At 39.8% G+C, this 19,562-nt stretch overlaps 1 protein-coding gene across 20 annotated transcripts in view; it reads right to left on the reverse strand.

Moving 5' to 3' along the window:
* The window catches only part of kcnt1b (potassium sodium-activated channel subfamily T member 1b), a 77,680-nt gene that overhangs the window by 7,227 nt on the left and 50,891 nt on the right, over positions 1-19,562 (reverse strand). For 7 of the 20 annotated variants that reach the window (XM_047591214.1, XM_047591209.1, XM_047591208.1 and 4 more), the window contains 19 exons: positions 19,491-19,554; positions 18,191-18,299; positions 17,997-18,105; positions 15,957-16,106; positions 14,893-15,128; positions 14,673-14,693; positions 12,917-13,130; positions 9,164-9,269; positions 8,901-9,073; positions 7,941-8,012; positions 6,786-6,920; positions 6,558-6,669; positions 5,769-5,870; positions 5,190-5,273; positions 4,975-5,103; positions 4,554-4,574; positions 2,335-2,632; positions 1,106-1,168; positions 851-901 (listed from right to left, as the gene is read on the reverse strand). In XM_047591214.1, the coding sequence (XP_047447170.1) occupies positions 851-901; positions 1,106-1,168; positions 2,335-2,632; positions 4,554-4,574; positions 4,975-5,103; positions 5,190-5,273; positions 5,769-5,870; positions 6,558-6,669; positions 6,786-6,920; positions 7,941-8,012; positions 8,901-9,073; positions 9,164-9,269; positions 12,917-13,130; positions 14,673-14,693; positions 14,893-15,128; positions 15,957-16,106; positions 17,997-18,105; positions 18,191-18,299; positions 19,491-19,554 (2,249 nt within the window). The remainder of the gene's footprint in view (positions 1-850; positions 902-1,105; positions 1,169-2,334; positions 2,633-4,553; positions 4,575-4,974; positions 5,104-5,189; positions 5,274-5,768; positions 5,871-6,557; positions 6,670-6,785; positions 6,921-7,940; positions 8,013-8,900; positions 9,074-9,163; positions 9,270-12,916; positions 13,131-14,672; positions 14,694-14,892; positions 15,129-15,956; positions 16,107-17,996; positions 18,106-18,190; positions 18,300-19,490; positions 19,555-19,562) is intronic. The other 13 variants (XM_047591215.1, XM_047591211.1, XM_047591224.1 and 10 more) reach the window with 8 other exon arrangements.

The raw sequence follows: 19,562 nt of genomic DNA on the forward strand, positions 1-19,562 counted from the left end.
GTTTCAAGTTGAAATAAAAAAATAAAATAAAAACTTGACATTGTGGTTGACTGCATCATGAGATTAATGTATTAATGACCATTTAAAGCTGTCGTATCATATTTGATCAACAAGTTTACAACTAATAATATAATAAATAAAGTTAAGTAAATATAGGTTGCATCAATAAAGTAAATATTCATATTGAACAAATCATATTTTTATTTATTTCTTTATTATATTAAGATAAACTTGCTACACTATACCTACCTTCACACTGGACCTTTCATTTAAAGCCTGGGTTTTATTTAAGATCTGATGCGCTGGACTAGAGAACCACAACATGTACTGTAGTGAGCTGCTGCTACACAACGCTCAGACTAAAAAAATAAAAAAAATAAAATAATAATAAGGTTTGTAGTCGGCCTGGCCGTGGTATAAAGTCATAATACGGAGAAAATAAGAGACGGGGCGAAGGTGAAGAATCCTTCCTCCGACGTCTTCTTATTTTCTACATCAAAACACCTGATGCACGTAATTCTTTACGGACACATTTTATTTATTTAAATATTTTTTAAGCTTCCATCCACAGACATAATGCACTCCGCTCCACTCCTTTAAGCCATACTCCGACTGCCCTGCAGTACTCGAGCCAACTGGGACGTCACCTCACGGGAAACACAATGCAGAAAAAGGTACCAGAGAGGCAGAAAGTGACAGAGAAAAGAGGAAAAAAGGGACGGAAGTAAGAAGGTTCTGATTTTACCACTCGCTCAGACGTGGACACACACACACACACACACACACATACACATCAACACACACGCACACTCATGCAGTAAAGTTGCAGAACTGTGATCAACCAGCTAACCTGACGGCCTGGTCCCCTCTGTATACGGGTGCTCTGAAATGTCCTGCAACTCTAAGCAACGGTATTCACTGTTAACTTCATCGTTCCTAGTTTCTTCACTTAAAGATGGTGCAAATAAAGAAACAAACATGTACAGATTACAGTGTTTCTAAAGTCTAATCTTCACTTGGATGCTGGCGAAAGGACGAATTCCTTTCTGCACAAGGTGAGGACCACGAACATGTTGCAAAGAGTTAAAAAGAGCACACGAGTTACCTTGTAAATATCCTAGATTTACTCGGTTCATGACATCGCTCGCAGTGAGATTAGAAACATCCTCTACAAGCCAAGAGGAAAGAGGAAAGAGGAAAGAGGAAGGCAGAGAAAAGGAGTCAAGAGAAGGAGAAAAACAACAAAAAAGAAATTAAAAACGTAACGCAAGCGAGGAAAATTCATCAGCAGTTTGAAGAAGACACAGAATAAAAAATGAAAAATATGAGAGCGGTGCAAAGAAGCCATGCGACACAGAATCACTTCCATATTATTCACTACATCCTTCCTGGAGCCTGATGAGAACGTAAATATTTAAAAGAAAGAAGAAGTAAATGTGCAAATGTGCAAATGTGAATATGAGGTTCTTCTGAAGGGTAACGATAGATAGATGATGGATGCAGTGTAATGATCTGCACTATCAAGGCTTGATATGAAATGACATGAGATTTGATAAAATAAAAATAAAAAACAACAGAAGAACTGATCTGGAGAAAGACTGGAACGTTTAGTAACTGTTTCAGAAACCGGCCGAGAAAAGAATCAGTGAGCGAAGTAAAAGAATCTGGTCCTTAAACTGAATCACACACGACTGAATGGATAATATAACTGTAAGGTACTGATACATAAATACTGATATATAAATACTGATACATAAATACTGTAGTAGAAGCTGTAATAGTGGTAGAAGTAACTATGATGTGGGTTTTTATCAAACGTGTCCAGTATTTGAGATTCCTACGTTCTACAGGAACCTGAACGCATCAGGTGGATTAAGATCAGAACTTTGACTTGTTCCTAAACATTCATCTGGTTCTTTAACGTTCTACTGGAACCACTGGGTTCTTTCTTTCTTTCCTTCATCCATTCCTTTATTTTCTTCCATCCTTCTTTCCTTTTCCTTCCTTCCTTCCTTCTTTCTGTCACAAACTCATGATTTTATCTGCTGCTGTTTTATCGGATCCGATTCTTTCTTCACTCACTGAGCTTTAACTCAACCAGTCACATTAAAGAGGTTAATAGAACTGAGACTCCAATCTGCAACAAACATAATTTGGGTTATTATTCAGACAAATTAACACTAATTTACGATTTAATAATTAAAAGCTAAATCAAAGGAATCACAATACGTTGTTTAATCCTTCTATACAATAACACAATTATAGTTAAATACTACTGACTATTAGCATAACGAAGCTAATGCATGAAGGTATCCTGCAGCATGACCCACTCACCGTATCCCACGGTGGGCAGGCCCAGGTGCTTCATGCGGTTCTTGACCAGCTCGGACAGCTCCTGCCTCTCGGAGCGCCGGTACAGGTTGAGCCTCTGCTGAGAGATGCGCTCGGCGCGGCTCGACGGCTTGGCGCTCTTCCTGCTGAGCCGCCGCGCCCACTGCATGCTCTTCTTCCTCAGCAGCGGGTGCTCCGACTGGTCGCTGGTGGTGGAGTTCCTGTGGGCCGTCTTCTCCTTCCAGGAGCCGCCGCGCTCACGCTGCTCCTCACCCTGCTCCACGTTGATGGACACCTGAGACTGGACGGGACGAGACCAGGGGGTTAAGACGTAAACGCTGGGTCCTGGTCAAGAAGCATCCGTCCGCCACGACTTCAAAAAGCCCCCAAACCTCTTTCTTACTTTTTCAGAATTATCAGAAAGTATGAATGTTATTAAGTTCTGATGTTCTTTAACCCTCAGGCATCACTGAGGACGGTACTACCCTCTTCAGTCATTACAGAAAATGTCCTTATATGAACTATATGTATGCAAATTATGTACTAATAATCCCAGTTTGCTACGATGGTGTTTGGCTCTGTTTTGGTTTTACCAGGCTATTGTTTTTAGCCGTCGTTAGCACGACATGGGCTTATAGTTCCCATATAACACATAAAAAAATTCATGCGTGGAAAAATACTGTCTGTACGACTGATTTAATGCAACAAAAACTAATCAGAATCATAATAAACAGAATATTACAGGAGATTCTAATTACTGTTTACACACGGCGTGGCCATCTTGGAAACTCAACGCAGGCGTAGTAAGAAAGTTTTACTTCTGGAGGCGACTTCCGAGTACAAATGGAAAGCGCCATTAGTGTTACTAAGTTTGTGTTACTCTAAAGTTAAGTAAAATAAATATTTGTTTAAAGCAAAACTTACCTTTTAGTCTTTGCGCCAGAAGGAATTTTATCCATCCGCTCACAACCATACATCCTCATATGGGGACATTAAGTTTTAGGTTTGAGCTTATTGATTTCACTAATTAGGAAATACTCGTTTGAGGAGTTCATTTTTCTCGAGTTCTGTCTTTGCCCAGCAACGTTCAGTTTTATTATTATACAGTGAAATAATCCCCGTGTACATATTTGGGCATATATTTTGTTTTTCCAAAAACTACTTCCTGTTCAAACATGATGCTTAGTTTTTATACGTCTTGTGTCCTACTAATGCCAAATGCTTTGAAGAAATTAAAAATGTACACCAAACTAAAGCTCAGGTCTCAAGAGGTTAATGGACGGACCTGGTTGTAATCTCTATCCTCGCCACTAGAGGCCACTATGTCCTACACACTTGACCTTTTATTTACCTTTAAAAAACTGCTATAAAAACTTAACTGAACAATATTTTGTTTTTCTGTTTTGATATTTTTAACCACTCAGAGACTACCAATCTTTAGTAGTCATCATTTTAAGTTAAGTTTTTATAGCAGTTTCTTGAACTTGGACATTTTTGTCTTAATGACTCAAGAGCTTAGTTAATTAAACTGATGCCTGAGGGTTAAAATGCCAATTAGATATTTTTCATGGCCAAAAGTTCACAGCTGACTTAAACCTTTGATGACTGACATATTCCTTTTAACTGAAGTGCTTATTGGACCTTTAAATAAAATAAAAAGGAAGAATATACATACATATATATATGTACACACATTTTAAAAAAGAACAGTTTCTACATATATAGTTTTGTATCATGTTTGATACATTAGGCATTAATTAATCTCTTAAATTAATTTATTTCAAATTGAAAAAAATGCAAAAATAAAATAAAAACTTGACATTGCGATGGTTTAGATTATGAAATGCATTGATGACCATTTAAAGCTGCCGCATCATATTTGATCCACAAGTTTTCAACTAAAAATATAATAAATAAAGTTAAGTAAATACAGGTTGCATCAACAAAGTAAATATTTAAATTGAATAAATCATTTTTATTTTTCATTTTTAAGATTTATGCCCAAAAAAAATGGGGGAAAAAATTTGTGAAGGCGAAAATGGCTACTAAAAGCCACTGACTGCAGAGCATGGATAAATCCAGCAGGGGGCAGAATACAAGTATAAAATGGTATTTATAGACTAATCTAGATTATATTGTTGGTGCAGAGGTCTCAGAAACTCGTGGATCAAATATGACACATCTGGACGTTATCGGGTTACAGAAGCACGTTTGGCTCTTACCTGAACGTAACTGTCCTTGCACTGAAACAGAAAAAGGACAGACAGACATCCAAACAAACAGAGATGCAATGAAGGATGGGGGCATCCAAAGCAAGCTAAATAATTTTAAAAGCCTCAAGAGCAGCACATAAAGCTGGTGAGTTCATCTATGACTGCAAATGTATCAAAAACAGCCTGAAACTGGAGTTTCTTTACTTGACATGAATTGCTAGCACTTGCACAAAATCCTTACCCGATGATGCAAAATCAAAAAACAGAGAGGCACACATGCTGAAACAAGGGAAATGCATTTCAGGTAGAGAAAAATGAAAGCAGACAGAAAGCGAAGCGAGAGCTGCCACCATAAAGAATCTGAGCTTTGTTACGAGAGGAAACAGAAAAGTCAAAGATGAGGTGACGTGAGGCTTCGAAGTGAACTTGCCTCTGAGGTGGAGAACATGTGCGACTCTGTGCGGTAGATCCCGATGGGGATCTCTGCGCTGGAGGAACAGAGCTTCTGGAAGAGTCGGCCGTACGTCCTGATCCACAGGTCCTCCTCCGTGATCTTCATCTGAGGACAGAGAATAAGCGGACAGAGTGTGAGTCGCTCAAACCGATGGAGTCGCTCGGTGAAACGTGGAAGGAATAAATACGTACAGCACAGAGGTAGCCAGAGCCGGGGGTGGTGTCCAGACCGAGGAGAAGCCTCGCTATAGCGATCATGTAATCCTTCACGAACGACTGCAAGAGAAGAGAGAAGCACTGAACAAGGCTGCACAGGGATTAGAGTCAGACATTTACATCCTTCAGAGTCATTTTACCCTCAGCAGAAAGTAAAAAGTCAGAAGGAAATAATTCATATAGTGGAAACAGCAGCTAGTAAAGTACTAGATGAGACTAATTTAACTTCATAGTTTTCTGATTCCATCTTCCATCTTATTTGTAGCCACAGGACGTGTAACAGCTAATTTTAGTAGCTAACGCTAACTTAGCTCAGATAGGCTAATGGTCCTCATCCAAACAGGGACACACATTTAAAAAACAGGTCTGTTTATACATGATATTCACACATTTTTAAACAGTGAGAACATTGTTTCGGAGACTTTTCATCCAGAACTAATTAACAGCAACATCTGAAATTCAAGCTTATAAAATCACCACCGGATATGTGTCTATGTTTATCTCGACTCGTTCCAAGGCGTCGAGGTTAAAGCCCAGAGGTGTGTGTTATCTCACCTGGTACAGCAGAGTATCCAGCATGCTGATACTGAACACCCTGCCTGCAGCAAATGGCAGCCGGAACATGAAGGCCAGGTTGGAGCCCTTATCTCGCTCTATCTGGAAAAAGTAGAAAGAAAAAAAAAAATCAGATTTTTCACTGGGAGTGGATAATAATGTTCTTCTTCTGTCAGTGCTCCAACAAAACAGGGAAAGGGGACATTTAAACGCTCAAGAGGAGACACCGACGTAATTCTGTCAAATAACCGATCAGGCACAACATTAATAATGTTGAGGTCTCTCAGAGGATGGACATGGGACTTCTGAGAGTGTTGAATGTAGTTAGTGGGGGGCTATTTTAGGGGAGGGGTTTCTATGGATCATCCCACAGATACTTGATCAGTTTGGGATCTAGTGAATATGGAGACCAGGTCAACACCTCGTGCTGTTCTTCATGTTTTTTTAATTGTTCCTGAAGTGTTTTTGTGGCTGCATCCTGCTGGGGAGTGTCACTGCTGTGGGGGGGTCTGGTCTGGTCCAGGTGGGTGTTACATGTCTAAGAAACATGAATTTGGGTTAAGATGAGAATCAGAATCAGCTTTGTTGGCCAAGTATGTGTGCACATACAAGGAATTTGGCTCCAATTAAACAGAAACAGAAAGTTATGCAACATAAATTAGACTTTCAGAATAAAAGATTTAGAAAAAATAAAGGTGAGGAGTTGTTACTGCTATAGCTGTGACAGCCTCATTTTGTTGGACTCAATAAGGACGATAAGAAAAAAGCTTTAATGAATCTACCACTGACCTTCTCCAGCTTGGAGAGAGCGAGTGAGTAACAGTCCTTGGCTCTGAACTGCATGAACCTCATGTTGGACGGGTGCGTGAGCTCAGTGATGATGCTGAGACTGGGGAACAACCTGTTAGCAGGAAGATGGATGAGAGGGAGGCCAGCGAGGCAGTGACAAATGCTTTTAATTTAGGTGGTTAAATAAAAGAGCAGCTCCAGACGAAAGTCTGCTCTGGATGAGGTTACCTGAACATAGTCTGGACGTTGACGATGGTCTTGGCGTCGGCCATGTAGTCCTCCTCAGCGCTCATGGTGCTCTCCTTGTCCACCACCACCAGGTTGTCGGCGTAGATGATGCCACACTGCAGCAGGTTGTCCAGGCTGAAGAGTTCATTAAACGTGAATTAGTACAGATATGTGCGTTTAAAGCAACAGGCTGCTCCACAGAACCACTTCTTACCTGCACCAAAGATTTCAATTTAAAGATGTAATAATTCAGAGCCCATGGTGCAAACACTACATTACATGAGGATGGGATCATTAGAATTACAGTTAGAAAACCTTTATTTGTCCGTCAATGGGGAAAATGCAGTAAGAAAAATAACAAGATTAAAGAGTGAACTGTGTAAAAGATAAATAATAAGATAAAGACATAGAACAGAATAATCTACTATATACACATATTAGCATCGATGCTAAAAGTAATGAATCTGCAATAAAAAACAACAAAAATATTGGACAAATTTCTTCTAATAAAACATTTGTCCATGATTCCAGACCGTAATTTTCTTTTCTAATTTTCCTCTGTTTTTATTTCATAAGTGTTATTTAATGTCTGTGTATATATGTGTGTGTTTCTGCCTTTAAGCCAGGGGGGGTCTCTCTGCAAAATTTCGTTATGTTCTCATAAGGACAATAAAGACTCTTGATTGTATTACAGATATTACTACGGTGGCCAAAACAAAACACAAGCAGATTATGAAAACCCCTCTGAAAACAGGCGCAGTGCAAAGACTCACAACGCGACCGGATACAGAAAAGTGCTGCAAAAACAAACGTAAACACCTGAAAAGAGAGAAACAAGCTGCAAGACGCACTTGTTGACGTTGGTTTTCTGTACATTTCTTTTTACTTATCCACCACAAGAAGCAGTCCTTTTTTTCAGTTTTGTTGTCTTTTTATTTTATTTTTGTCTGTGAATCATCACCAACTTTAGCTGCAGCACTGAAAGCTTTTAACGTTTTGGCTGAAATATTGGCCATTTTTTAATTATGGTGTAATCATGATCTGTGAGCATTATCAGAGCTGTACTTCTTCTGGTTAATATATAAATGAATATAATAATATATAAACACACTGTACTAATCTTTATAGTTTTTAAAAAATAATTCAAACACTTACTTATCGATGGTGCCGGTCATGAAGTAAACCATAGGGAAGCAACAAATGGCCTCTAAGAAGTGGTTGTCTGGTCTGAGGGAAACAGGAAAGAGGAAGGATCATCCTCAAAAAATAAAATATATATATAAAAAAGTGGTTGCTATGGAAACAGAGGGAGAAACTGTGTTTGTGTGATTGATCGGTCTGAGGCAAAAAAAAAAACCTTAATGAAAGGCACAGCGAGTTAGAGCAGAATGTAAACACGCTCTAACACACAGATAGGCTCACATGAATAATGCAGCAGATTCTTTATCTTGAAGCGAAGCCAACATCCAAGCTGCAGCCGTTACCATCGTTTCTAAATTAACTTGTAAACAGGTAAAGCGCTGGTGTGTTACCTTTATCTCCTATAAATGGATGCAAATGTAGACTAAAGCACACAACAGCCACACACAGATCGATTTCTGTGAACTCCTTTTGGAACTCGGCTCCAGTTTTCTGCTTGAAAAACTCATTATGCAATTTTTTTTTGCCTCTATACCTCCAGATGTAATTAGCTAACCTACCGCAGCCAATTCTGATGCTAAAAATTCTTAAATTGGATTTACGTCAATCTCAAAAGACTGAAATATGAAGTTTTACCACTACTAAGCCTTTGTTAGACTTTATTCATCCACAAGGGAAATTGCTTGGTCACAGTAGCTTAGCTGCACATAAAAAAAAGAACACCTTTGAGAACCACAACTAAAAAGAAAGATAAAATAAAATATAATAAAAGCTCCATGTGGCGAAGGGAGATCCAGATTAAAGCTTTCCTTTAATTTGCTACGGCAACTCGGCTGTTAACTGTGCATGCGTTGTATATCTTTATTTGTGCAGAATCATAGATGAAGGTGGTACGTGCATCTTTGCATTAAAGGTCCTGACTCAGTTTCTGGAGGTTTTGCATCGTTTTGGGAGTAAAGGTTGAAAGAAGCTTACTGGTTGTCCAGCAGCAGCACGATGGGGTTGAGCTCCTTCCTGGGCCGATAGTAAGCTCGCAGAGGGACGATGAAGTTATAGAGGCCGTTTCCCGCCGTCTCCGCAGACACTATGATCAGCTTGTTCTTGAAGCCGTACGCCTTGGCGTCCTCAAAGCTGTTGTGTGTGCAGCCCTGGATGGAGAAGAAGTCCAGTCAGGGCTTTTATACAGGCATTACGGACAGAAGAGGCAGATTAAACAAAAAAATAAATAAAAATATCACCTTGTCAAGGCGAAGGCAGCAGAACGGAGCTTTTTGTGGCAGGAGGTGGCACAGAGTTGGCGAGCTGCCGATGTAGGGCGAGTTGGGAGGGTAGCCCTTCACGAAACTGAAAGAAAAGAAACAGGGAGTGTAGAAAAGACCAAAAAAACAGATGTTTTGTAGTTGCTACTGTTTTCTAAACGAGGTGCTGAGAGCTTGCAGAAAATGTCACATAAATACTTTTTATTTTATTACTGCCAATATAAGGTGTCTGGTTTATTAGATTCTGCAGCAAATCACTGATATAATTTTCCTGAAAGGAATAATTCCATTTTAATCAGGTTTTCTTCTGATTTGCAATAAACGGTGGCAGTTTTCCGTGTCGCTTGATTTGTAACGCGTCAGCTGCAATTACCTCCATCAGTTTCACTATGTCCTCTGTAGTTTGTGCCAATAACTGAGATTCCAGCTGATTATGGAGGCGTCTGCCGGCCGGCTGGCCGCCACATGATGGCACTGTGGGACCTTTGAGTTTTCTTTCTGAGCCTCTACTCTGTGCAGCTACCTCCCTGTTCTCAGCACTCTGCTTCTGACAACTCTTCAAGGAGAAAAACTACAGCGGGGTGCATTAATACCGGCTCAGAGGTTAGCTGTCTGGGTGAAACAGTTGTTCAGGTGGACTTCTACAGCTGTGGACACAAGTTCTGAGAATTACTCAGAGTATTGTTTTTCACAAAGTTTGCTGCCTCAGTGTTTTTAGATGTTTTTATCAGATGTTACTTTTACGTTTACTGATGTATAAGTCAAAGGCTTTTTATAGATAATGACATTAAGTTTATGCAGAGAGTCATAAATAGAAATATGAGCAGTGTTGACTTGTTTTGTTTCCTCAAGACCTCAACGTCTGCACCAAATTCTGACTGACAGCAGCCCATTCCTGCATCATCACAAGGTGCCGTTCTTTATTCATGGTTGGGTTCTTAGGCAGAATTGTTGAGTGAGTCCATAAATCAGGGCACATACAGGAATGTTGAAGTTAATATTAATAGCTTTTTAAGGCTTTTTCAATACTTTTTAATACCTCACCGCCACTTTGAATTGTAACCGTTGACATCAGTGACACCTTTAAGGCAACCGTTTTAGTTTACAATAAAGTCTACAGACCACTATCATACAACTACGGACATAATGATAACCGGTACTTTCTGAACATTTTGAGCACATTTCAACAATACTGTGATAGTGTTGGTCACAATAATCGTGAAATTAAATATTTCACACCGTAGGCTGGGAGAATAAATCAAAGGCAAAGTTTGAACACATGTTTAGCGTAAACCCTTGTATAAAATGTGCACAAACGCAAAACTAGTTTACAATCAGCGTTGCTGTGCCACCCTTTGCCACCTGATGTCAGTAAAGACGAGGAGACGTCCTACTAGTCGAGGTCTTGGCTGGCCCTTCAAGTGCTTTTACCTGTGGTGGCGCAATGCTACTGCACAGAAGCTAGCAATTGGCTAACAGTGGATTTGTGGCTAGCACCATGACATAGGGTGCATTTGTAATGTTGGGTTTTAAGGGGTTAAGAAAGGCCTTGGGCCTGTGTATAACACTGGGGAAAATATATAAGGAGTGGTCCACTGCTTTGCTGCAGCTTGCTCACGTGATTAGGGTCCATCACACTCTGATATTTCACACATTGGAAATTAGTTAAAGCCAATCATGGAAAATCACTGAATACATGAAAGGCAACGTTCCTCCTATCGTCTACGGGCGAAGCCTAGATAGAACAAGGCCACTGCGTACGCTTAGATAGGGTTTTTGTTTTTTTCTACCTCTAAGGTGGATAGGCTGAAGCCTCAGCACTGAATCAATACGTATTCTCTGTGTGCGAAATAAATAATCTAAACGAGCGATCTCTACATAGTTATATACGCAGATAGACAAAAATACAAAATAATCATCTTTAGGCAAATTAGAGTTTATCCAATCAATAAAATAAAATAAATTATTTACAAAACTGTTTAAATTAAAATAATCCAGGTCAATTCAAGTACTTCAATAAAAAATAAAATCAATAAAATAATAATAAATAGAAAATAAATTAACACAAATTTCCAAACCTTCGTACTTTTTCACCAGGCTCCGTATGTTTCCCGTATGTTTCAGTGAAATGCGGCTGTTTCGCACTTTTTGTAAGGCAAACATGCTTTCAATACGCGGCTAATGGCGTTTCTCCCCGTCTGTGTCCGCATTGCCGACCGTTAATTATGATATTTTTCATCCGTTTTTGTCTTTTTTGTTTGCTTCCGCTGTAAACTGTAAAGCTAACCCGCAACCCGTCCCGCCACTGAGATTTAGCAGGGTCTCGTGACGAGACTGCACGGCTACGTTTGATTGGTGAAACACAGTCACGTGGTAGAGCTTTTGGCGGAAGTGTTCCTCCCTGTCAAAACAAAACATTAAAAGGGACCTAACTCGGGGGAAAAGTCCATTGTAGCCTAATGTAGCGGAGTAAGAATACAGTTCTTCTTCATAAATCTACTCAAGTAAAAGTAAAACGTATAGTGATTTAAAACTACTCCTAGAAGTACAATTTTTTCAAAAACGTACTCAAGTAAATGTAACGGAGTAAATGTAACGCGTTACTACCCACCTCTGCCTCTAGGCCTATAGGTATAAAGAGGAACAATTCCCTCCTTTGACAGTGCGCTATCTGGTATTTTACGAACACACCCATAGCAGTCCAGTTTTCATGTTACCAACTCATATTTGATTTTTAATAAGCGAATAAATTCACACGCCTTTTCAGTGTTTTTGGTCTCAAACACAAAATTCATCTAAAAAAAAAATACCTTCAAATTTTAAGACCTAATAAAGTCACGATAAGACATTTTAATACTTTTTAAGGGTCTTAAATTCTCCAAAACCGAATGATCAACTTTTAATACTTTTCAAGACCCTGCGGATGATGAATGCTCTCAGGAGGCTTGGACACAGGACTGATGGTGGCGCCAACCTTTTCTTCTCAAGCTTTTTTCTGGACGCCCTAGATGACTTTACCCCAGTCCTCAGAAGTCCACTCCCTGAACCTTCTGCGTAATATCAGTCGGTCTCTGATGTATACAAGTAGCTTCTTTGCCCGACTCACACCTGCCTGCAACTGGATCAATTTCTTGGTGCTTGCAGGACTTTGTTCACAACATCTAAACCTCTGAAGATCTGATAAATGCTTGATTCAGCCCTTTTTGTGCAAAGCAACAATGAGTCTACGTGCTTCCTTGCAGGTAATCATCAATATTCATGACATTCTGAGAAGTTTTGACCAGGTTTGTATAAGTACACAACCGTTCCTACATGTAAAGAAAGGAAAGAAACACTGATCTTAACCTTAAATCTGATTTGTTGAAATCCTGCCTCATCAGCTACATCCTGGCCCATTGATACATGAGTGTTGAGTGGATCTAAGAATCTAAGCGAGGACTTTGTATATATATGAGCTGCACTTGAGGAAAAGTGCCGACCTCCCTGTCATGACATACGCATCCATCACCGCGAGCCCCCACCTTAAAGCATCATGACACGCTGATTATACGTCTATTCCAAACCCATCCATCTCCACTCCTACAGACACTGGGACGTGAAGAAGAGGCCGAGAGGTGAGATCAATCACGGGACAATTACACCACGAGGACGTTTCCATTTTTTTTTTTTTTTTTTTTTTTTTTTTTTTACTGCTGCAGGATGAGACATACTGCACATTATAGAACCACTTACTCTGACCCCACCGAGCCCTCCTCATCTGACTGGTTGGTCTCGTCCTCCGACTGGTCGCTGAGGAGGTCGCAGGGCAGGATGGCGGAGGAGTCCGCGATCTCCAGGACGGGCGCGATGCTCGGCCGCCGGCTTCCAGCTCCGTTCTCTGTGGGTAAACTCAGCTTGCTGCTTTCCTCGGGAGGATCTGGGTGCTGGAGGTCTATGGCTACTGTGCCTGGAAATTGACAGTTTACTTGTGACCTTCTTTTTATGTCCTGGTCTACTTTTTTTTTTAGAGCTCTTGACCTGGATGAGAGAATGTATGTAGTTCTAAAAAAAAAGTACATCAATACAGTAGCATCAGTAGTAACATACATCATATTAGCTGCTTGTAATATTATGTATGATATGCACATTGCATTTACTGGATACTATACGCCGATCAGCCACAACATTATGACCACCTTGTGACAATTCCGTGCTCTGCAGGGACACCTTTGGACCTGGTATTCATTCATGTGGCTGTTACTTAGACATGTAACACCCAGCAGGATGCAGCCTGACACAAACACACAAATATTCTGTCCTCCTGAGACCCTGCGTCCTCATATGGGGACATTAAGTTTTGGATTTGTGGCAGCTTCTTATTCTGCTTCATTTAGACCTGGTGTCCTCATAAATATACATGTATATATATAGTTATATAGTATACATTAACCATTATACACTATTTTGTAACTTATCATAGTATATATTGATTTAACATAGGGAGAAGGGATGGGATTTAATAAGCTTTGGCTTCTTCCTACTTCCTTTTGAACATAAAATGTGTTAAGTTTTGTTGTTTTTTCATTTGTGTTGTTGTCTTATGATTATTGTTGCTTGCTTTTTTTCCTTTTACTGTATTTCCAAATAAATTTTCATTAATTTATTCATTCATAAATGCTTTTGTCTGAAATCTAGTGGTAGCAAAGAGTCAATACATTCATTCATTCTACAGCTGATCACGGGACAAAAGTGGACAAGGTACAAAACCTCATTCTGCGGTTGAAATTTATTTGTTTATGCTCTTTGTAGTTTTATATGATGCAAAAATTTAACAAATCAATAGCTTCAATGTTGCAAATTAGAAAGTACTCATTTGAGGACATCAGGACTTCGTTGTTTGCAGTCCTGTTTTTGCACAGCAATGTTCAGGTACTGAAACAGATTTATCCTGGTGAGACCTGAGATTTTGTCTGCTATGCATTTTTATTTTTCTCCATTTCTCGTTATTTGGGACCAGTAGGATGAACCATAAAAAATACTAACTCCTCGTGTGTGAACACTGGAAATATTTCATATAATAATATTAATATAAGTATGATATCAATATTATTAAGTCACCAATCGAGTACTTGCTACTTAACGAAGTTATAGCTGGTTACTATTGACAGAATTTGTGTGTCACCATAAATAAACAAGTTTTAACTGTAAAATTAGATGAGGTTTTGTACCTTGTCTGCCTTTGTTACGTGATCGCTAATTTTTTTTTAAACCAACTAGTCATGAGGATAAAAGTGACACAGAATAAGAAGCTGCCACAACAGTTCTGGAGACAGTACACGACATTAGGAAGGTGGTCATAATGTTATGCCTGATCGGTATATTCAGCACATACTATCTGCTACATGTCATGTTTAAAGGGTAAAAAAAAAGTGAAGTAATTAATATTAATTATTAAACAATAATGAAATGTGTAAAAAAAGAAGAAGTGCTGCTTCATGCACACACTTACCATATGAAGTGGCCTGATCAACTTTCACAAGTCAAAAACAACAAAAAAAAGCACAACACAATAATGTCAGCCAACAAAGTGAAAAAAGCATAAAAACAAAAACAAATAAATAAATCATGCGTCACAATCAGTGAAAGCATCGAGCACCGAGGCAGAAATCGTTCAGAAGCAGCCGTGGGAACCCTCCTCCTCCCTCAGTGTTTCCTCCCGCCTCTCTTACCCATGCTGGCGATGATGCTGTGCACAGGTAGCCTGGAGGGGGCGTCGTAGAGGCCGGCGACGGTCAGGCCTTTGCTGTGCTTCTCCTCTTGTTTGAAGATGAATGCCGAGTTCTCCTCCTTGGTGATGTTGATGTAGTAGCAGGTGTCGGCGGCGGCCATGATGTGGCGAGGCCCGGGGTTCAGGAGGATGCTCTTGTTGTCCTCCCTCTTCACTCCGATCAGACACACTCCATACCTGGTGGGAGGGGGGATATTTAAAGTGAAGTGACATTTTAACAAAAGGACGAACTTGGGCACATTTACTATTAACATGATTAATGTCCTTTTAAAATGAAATGAAATGAGAGGCTGCATCATTCCACCTGTAAACTGGTTCATCAGCTACTCATCAGACCAGAAAAGGGAAGAAGAAGATAGAATAAGATGAAGAATAAAGAAGACACACTACAAAGAAAAGGAAACAAATAGGAAGAAGACCGGAGGAGAAGTAAAAGAGGAGGAAGTAGAAGTAAAGAAGAAAGAACACAAAAAGAAAAAGAACATCAAAGACTATGAAAACAAGAAAATGAAAAAACAAAAAAGATGAGAGAAGAGAAGAAAATGAGTCAGAATAATAGAAGAGAAGAAAAAAGAAAAACAAAAAGAAGGAAAAAGAATAAATGAGACAGAAGACGAAGAAATGAGAAGAAACAAGGCAGGAGAAGAACAAAAAAGACAAAGGATGAAACAAGAAGTAGATATGAAGAAGAAAAACAAAAAGGAAGACGAAAAAGAGAAGAGGAAAAAATAAGAGAGTAGACAGAAGATGAAGAACAAAGAAGAAGAAAGAGGAAGAAGAGGAGGGAAAAAGGAGAAAGAAGTAGAAATAAAAAAAGAAAAAGGAGAAAAAAAAGAGAAGAAGAAAAAATAAGAAAGGAGACAGAAGAAGAAGAAAGAAGTAGAAGTAGTAGTAGAAGAAGAAGAACCCTTGAACCTTTGTCCTGGACCAGAGTCTTGAGAGGATGGGGGGTGGGGGGGGTGATGATGCGGGGGCCGTTACCATAGAAACCCAGGGTGGACTCACTTCTTATGAGCGTGGAAGGAGGCATAGGTGAAGCTCTTCCCGTCGTACTCCCCGAAGAACTTGCTGTCGCACAGGCGGATGTGGTAGACCTCGTTTCCGGAGCAGCGTCCATACGTCCTCTGCCACTGCTCCGGGGACAGCTGCCCCTCCCTGGGAAAACGGATCGACGGTTTTTTTACTACTCACATTAGAGCAACATGGAGAAAGGAGGTCGTTAATTTACAGGGAGTCATTTTCCATTTCAATAAAACAAAGTGCCTCCAAATTGAATTCTCATTTCCCAGAGGCAGATGAACTGAACCTTTCATACTGTGTGACCCCGGTAATAAAGAGATAAAGCTTTGGGGCGGTTGTATGTAGACAGCTCACATACACTATGACTCTAATTAATGTGGTAATATCTAAATTAACACCTGCTACAAAAACGTCCATTTCCAGCCCTGTCACTCCCACAGACGGTTAAAGTCGGTATAAATCTCTAAAGTGGGGATTGCAGCGGGTTTGTTGTGGCTGCGCCGTGGCCAGTGGTGAAGATATAGCAGTCACCTTGTGCAGAAAGTGAAAAACACAACCAGATTTATAGCCCAACGGGAGCCGGTGTAATGTTCACCGGCTCGACAGTGATGGAGCCTCTGCAGCGGTGACGAGTCACAAGTCAGCTTCAGCTTCGTCTAAAGTCAGTCATCCAGAGGGACTGAAACTGTACAAATGATTAACGACAACTGAGACAAATATTTAGCATTAAAACTGGACCGAAAGCCAAGGAGACAGGATCAGCCACAACATTATGACCACTGAAAGGAGAAGTAAACAACTCTGACTATTTTGTGATAATTCAACGTTCTGGACCTGGTAGAGGACCCTTGCCTCAATCCAGACATATAATGCACGGTATATTAGCTGTCTTCATGTCTCGATATCATTACTTCTTCTTGACCCCTTCCAGATGGCACAATCTGACCTCTTCCTATAGTCAATTATGTCCACTAGATTCATCTCATCTTCTACTACCACTTATCCTCACTAGGGTCATGGGGGTTGCTGGAGCCTATCCCAGCCGTCATCGGGTGAAAAGTGGGGTGCACCCTGGACAGGTCACCAGTCTATCTCACTCAGACTCATGCTAGAGTCAATTTAGAATCACCAATTAACCTAACGAGCAAGTCTTTGTTACCGGACACTTGGAGACACATGGGAGACCAGAATAAGGACGACCAGTCCGTTTTGAAGGTGCCAGGCTGGCTTCAATGTGGAAAACTTCTTTCAGGGGTTCACTTTCATGGTGACATCGGCCTTGATGCCTCAGGAAAACACAAAATATACCGAACCAGAACTATCTTTGGGAAAAATATAATTTTTTTTAACTCAATTTGTCCAGTGAATTAACACTGTACAACTTTAAGCTTGATTTAAATTACAATATCATAATATCACAATAATGTATCGTATTGTGACTCAAGTATTGTAAAGTCGCTAATACCCACCTCCATCTGTTCATGTATTCTAAAGCATAATTAATGATTCAATCAATGTGGAATGTAGATGTCTGTGTGTGTTTGTCTCTAATGTCTCATCTTATATTTTATGGAGGTGCTGTTGTGGTTGTGGTGGTAGTGGATGGTTTACAGTTACATACACTCAATAATCTTAATGGAATCACTTCTAGAAATATGTGGCCTCTTGAGGGAAGTTACTGTCGTAAGGTGATGCCATGAAAATTAACCTGGAACCACAAGACTGATGGATTGGTTTAGGACAAAGACGAGAGGCTTTAGATGAGGTAACAGAAATCCACCTATTGGTCCTTCTAAAGAGAAAACTAATGAAGTCTTTCTGTCTTCATGTTAAACTAGGTTTTGCTTCGTATTACTGGACGGAGGATGAATAATTCTTTTGATTTTTTTAAAAAAAAAAGAAATGGTGACAATGGTTCAGGAAGCAACTCCTTCCATAATAATACGTATGTACTGACAGTTAAAAGTTTCATGTTATTGTAAATAAATGCTTTTAAATAAGTGTAAACTGATGGTGTGTACTCACTGTCCTCTGGAGGTGTGAACCAGGAGCGTGACTAAGGTGGAGGTGGCTGGACAAACACAGTTGAGAGCCAACATTGCGTACTTGAACTCCTCTTCACAGACGACGTGATCTGATAGAAATGGATAAATATCACTGAGTGAATTAGGTTTAGGACGCAGGGGGGAGGGGGAGGTTCGTAGTCTTCTCTCACTTACCGGCAAATTTGACATGAAATTTATTTTCTGGCTTGAGAATCTGGACGTAGAGAGGACAGTTTGGAGCGAAATCCTTGGCAGCCCAAGCCCTCAGAATAGTCTGGTGGTCCTGTGGGAAAATAAATATGTTGTGTTCTCTGTATTTAAGAGTGAATCGTTCCTATAATGAGAGGGTTTCTAAGAGGGCTGCGCAATTAATTTAGTTTTAATTGTGATCATGATCATGAAACTCCACCGTTTCCCCAGTGAACAAAAACAGAGAAAGTTATGGAGCAGAAGACTAAAAGGAAGAACTGGACATCAGCTGGTTTCTCTCTATTATGTGATGAGGTAAATGTCAATGTCTCTCTTTGACGTGTGTTAAGATTTTATACACAAAAATAAAGTCATACCATCATTAACGTGAACCTTGATCTCAAAGACGTTGCTTTACAAATGAATGAAGTTTGAAGTTAGCCTAGCCTTATGCTAGCCTTATGCTAGCTAGTTATCTAGACTAAAGGCTTAGAAAAATAGCAGCTAGCGTCATATATATTGTGAAACCCATGTGTAAATTTACCTCAGTTACTACTAAGTTATTATGGCTAGCATGCTAATGCTATAATGATAATACTAAACAGTAAGACACTATTTCTGAGTATTTATCATTTTTCTGAGTAACTTCCACCTTTTAACGGTGATGGATGAAGACGCAGACTGAGGAGAAGGTAAACACAGCTCCATGACTGATGAGGTGATTGGGCTACAAAGCATTTTACAGCTCATTTAAGATATTTAAAGTAAGTAGACGCTGGGATATTTAAGTGAGGGCCTTTTACATATTGACAGACGTTGGTAATAACATTTATAGGCCTGTTAATGGTCAACATAGTACATCCGCCCCATAGAGTTACACTGGAGAATCTAACCTCTGATGTAGCAAACATGGCGCCATGGTTTTAGTTGAGTTAAGGCTTCATTAAGATGCCTAAATAACGAGTGAGTTCACCTTGGACCGTTACTTGGTGTACTGACAAGTTATTATAGTGCCTCCAAAAGGGATCTGTTCAATCATCTACAAAAAAATTATAAACCAAAGTATGAGGCAAAAATTTACATTTTTTATTATTAAGCATTTATTCTACCAACCAAAGATTTTGGTTCTGATTTCTACTTTAATTTTGCACTGAAAACCTGTTTGTTTAAAAGTAGTGCATTAAAAACACAGATGTTTTCCCAAACATGATTAACAGCGGTGTTCGTTTTTGGCCATACATAATCGTGCAGCCCTAGTTTCCAATGGAAATTGCCGTAAACTCACAGCAGCAGTTCGGTCGACTTCATTCCTGCTGCTCAGGATGAAACAGGCCTCGGCGTCATCCATCCTAAAGGA

The sequence above is a fragment of the Mugil cephalus genome, chromosome 8 (assembly GCF_022458985.1).
Source record: "Mugil cephalus isolate CIBA_MC_2020 chromosome 8, CIBA_Mcephalus_1.1, whole genome shotgun sequence".
Taxonomy (NCBI): Eukaryota; Metazoa; Chordata; class Actinopteri; order Mugiliformes; family Mugilidae; genus Mugil; species Mugil cephalus.